We start from the raw sequence: 1,831 nt of genomic DNA, 5'->3' as shown, positions 1-1,831 counted from the left end.
TTACGCACACAACCATATATTATTTAGTTATTTTCAGACCTAGACACCAAAAAACATCAAAAGTGACAGCACAAAATACAGAAAATTAGAGATACATAAGAACCTTTTAACACAGAATGGCAAGTTAAAGCAAAAAAGTGTGGCTCTATCTCTCACTCTATCACTCTCTCACTTTCACTCTCGCACTCTCACTCTCTATCACTCTCTCTCTCGGTTTTCTCACTGTCTTTCACTTTTGTTTCAGCCTTTGTCTTAAATCAAAATGTACTTTGGCTCTACCTAGTGGTCATATAGATGTATTACAGCAATCAGCAAAAAAAGCTAAGGGCAAATTTTACATTCAGTCACAGAACAAAGTGTGAATATGTGTGTGTGTGTGTGTGTGTGTTTGTGTGTGCAGGGAGGAAAGAAAAGAGTGAAGTCAAGCTGTATTCTAAATGAGGATTTGTTGAGTGACACATTTTACTAAGTTCACATATTTGAGGCATATCTCTGTGTGTGTGTGTGTGTATGTGTGTGTGTGTGTGTGTGTGTGTGTGTGTGTATGTGTGTGTGTGTGTGTGTGTGTGTGTGTGTGTGTGTGTGTGTGTGTGTGTGTGTGTGTGTGTGTGCTGTGGTGCTACAGAACTGCTGTGGCTACACAGGAGGGGTCTAGTTCATCCTGAAGTCCTGCCTCTTCCACTCTGTAATGTGGATCACTAAAGTCCGTTGGCTCAGTCATGTCTTCACAGTTCACAGTGGGTGTGTTACGTGTTCCTGCCCTCTCTCCTCCACCCTCAGCGTCTCTCCGTTCCTCCCCATCCTGATGTGGTCATACAAAATGGCTGCACTCTAACTCTTCACACTTCTCAACCTGAGTATAAACAGGATTATTTAAGACTGATGGAGTCCACAATGTCACTGTCCCTACCCAGGCAGCAGAATTAAGGGGGCATCCAAAGGGTTTCTTGGTGGTGATCGGAACACAGCCCAAGAGTCCCAATCACAGTATATTGCAGTATTGCGAGGGCTCCCCCCGGTGGCCGGGGCCCCAGGCCCTAGCAGAGGTGGGAGACGTAGTCAAAGTCTTTGAAGTGGTCCTGGTCACGGCGGGAGAGACTCCGGCGCTCACGCGGGGGTGTGAGGTCCGGGGCCTCCGCCGTGAACTCAGCGTCGAAGTTACTCACGTCCTCTGTCCCTACTAGAGAGGGCAGGAAGGGAGGGACTACACTCCTCTGCAGCAGAGCCTCCCAGTCTATGTTCTACACACACAGAGAAGGGGGAGAGAGGTCCAGATCATTACACTCCTCTCTTATGATTTAACGACACTGTAACTAAAGAACTTTAACTCAGTAAAGGCTCTTAAGCCCAACCGACAGAAAGAATGAGAGAAGGAGGGAAACATTTTTACTCACCCTGAAGAAAGGCTGCTTCTTCACGTCCTCTGCATCTTTGTCACTGGAGCCCAACCTCCTCTCAGGATTCCGCCTAAGCAACTGCCATTAGAAAACAACAGTCAAAACTCCTAGCCAACCAAAACACCACCCAAAACACCAACTGAAACACCAACCAAAACACCTAGCCAATAGGGTGTCTGACAAAAAACAAGGACACTCGTGAACGTAAATTGTTGACGGGGGGGTTGCGAACGTAAGTTCTTGACCGGGTGGGGGGGGGGGGTGGCGAACGTAAAATGTTACCGGGGGGAGGGTGTAAATTGGACACAGCTAGAAAAACAGACGGATTTAAAGTGTGCAGAAACAGTCTAAATAGTCGTTTGAACTAACCTAGTGAAAACCGGGACATTAAATGAATTTTTTTTTTTGCCAGGACCGAATATTAAAAAGAAAGA

General features: G+C 46.3%; 1 protein-coding gene across 3 annotated transcripts in view; it reads right to left on the bottom strand.

Moving 5' to 3' along the window:
* The window catches only part of pkn1b (protein kinase N1b), a 45,371-nt gene continuing 43,540 nt past the window's right edge, over nt 1–1,831 (bottom strand). For all 3 annotated transcript variants that reach the window (XM_077010176.1, XM_077010177.1, XM_077010178.1), the window contains 2 exons: nt 1,395–1,475; nt 1–1,241 (listed from right to left, as the gene is read on the bottom strand). In XM_077010176.1, the coding sequence (XP_076866291.1) occupies nt 1,038–1,241; nt 1,395–1,475 (285 nt within the window). In that variant the 3' untranslated portion in view covers nt 1–1,037. The remainder of the gene's footprint in view (nt 1,242–1,394; nt 1,476–1,831) is intronic.

The sequence above is a fragment of the Brachyhypopomus gauderio genome, chromosome 6, assembly GCF_052324685.1.
Source record: "Brachyhypopomus gauderio isolate BG-103 chromosome 6, BGAUD_0.2, whole genome shotgun sequence".
Lineage (NCBI taxonomy): Eukaryota > Metazoa > Chordata > Actinopteri > Gymnotiformes > Hypopomidae > Brachyhypopomus > Brachyhypopomus gauderio.
The sequence above is the reverse complement of the archived record's forward strand: the minus strand, read 5'-3'. Positions and strand labels throughout refer to the sequence as shown.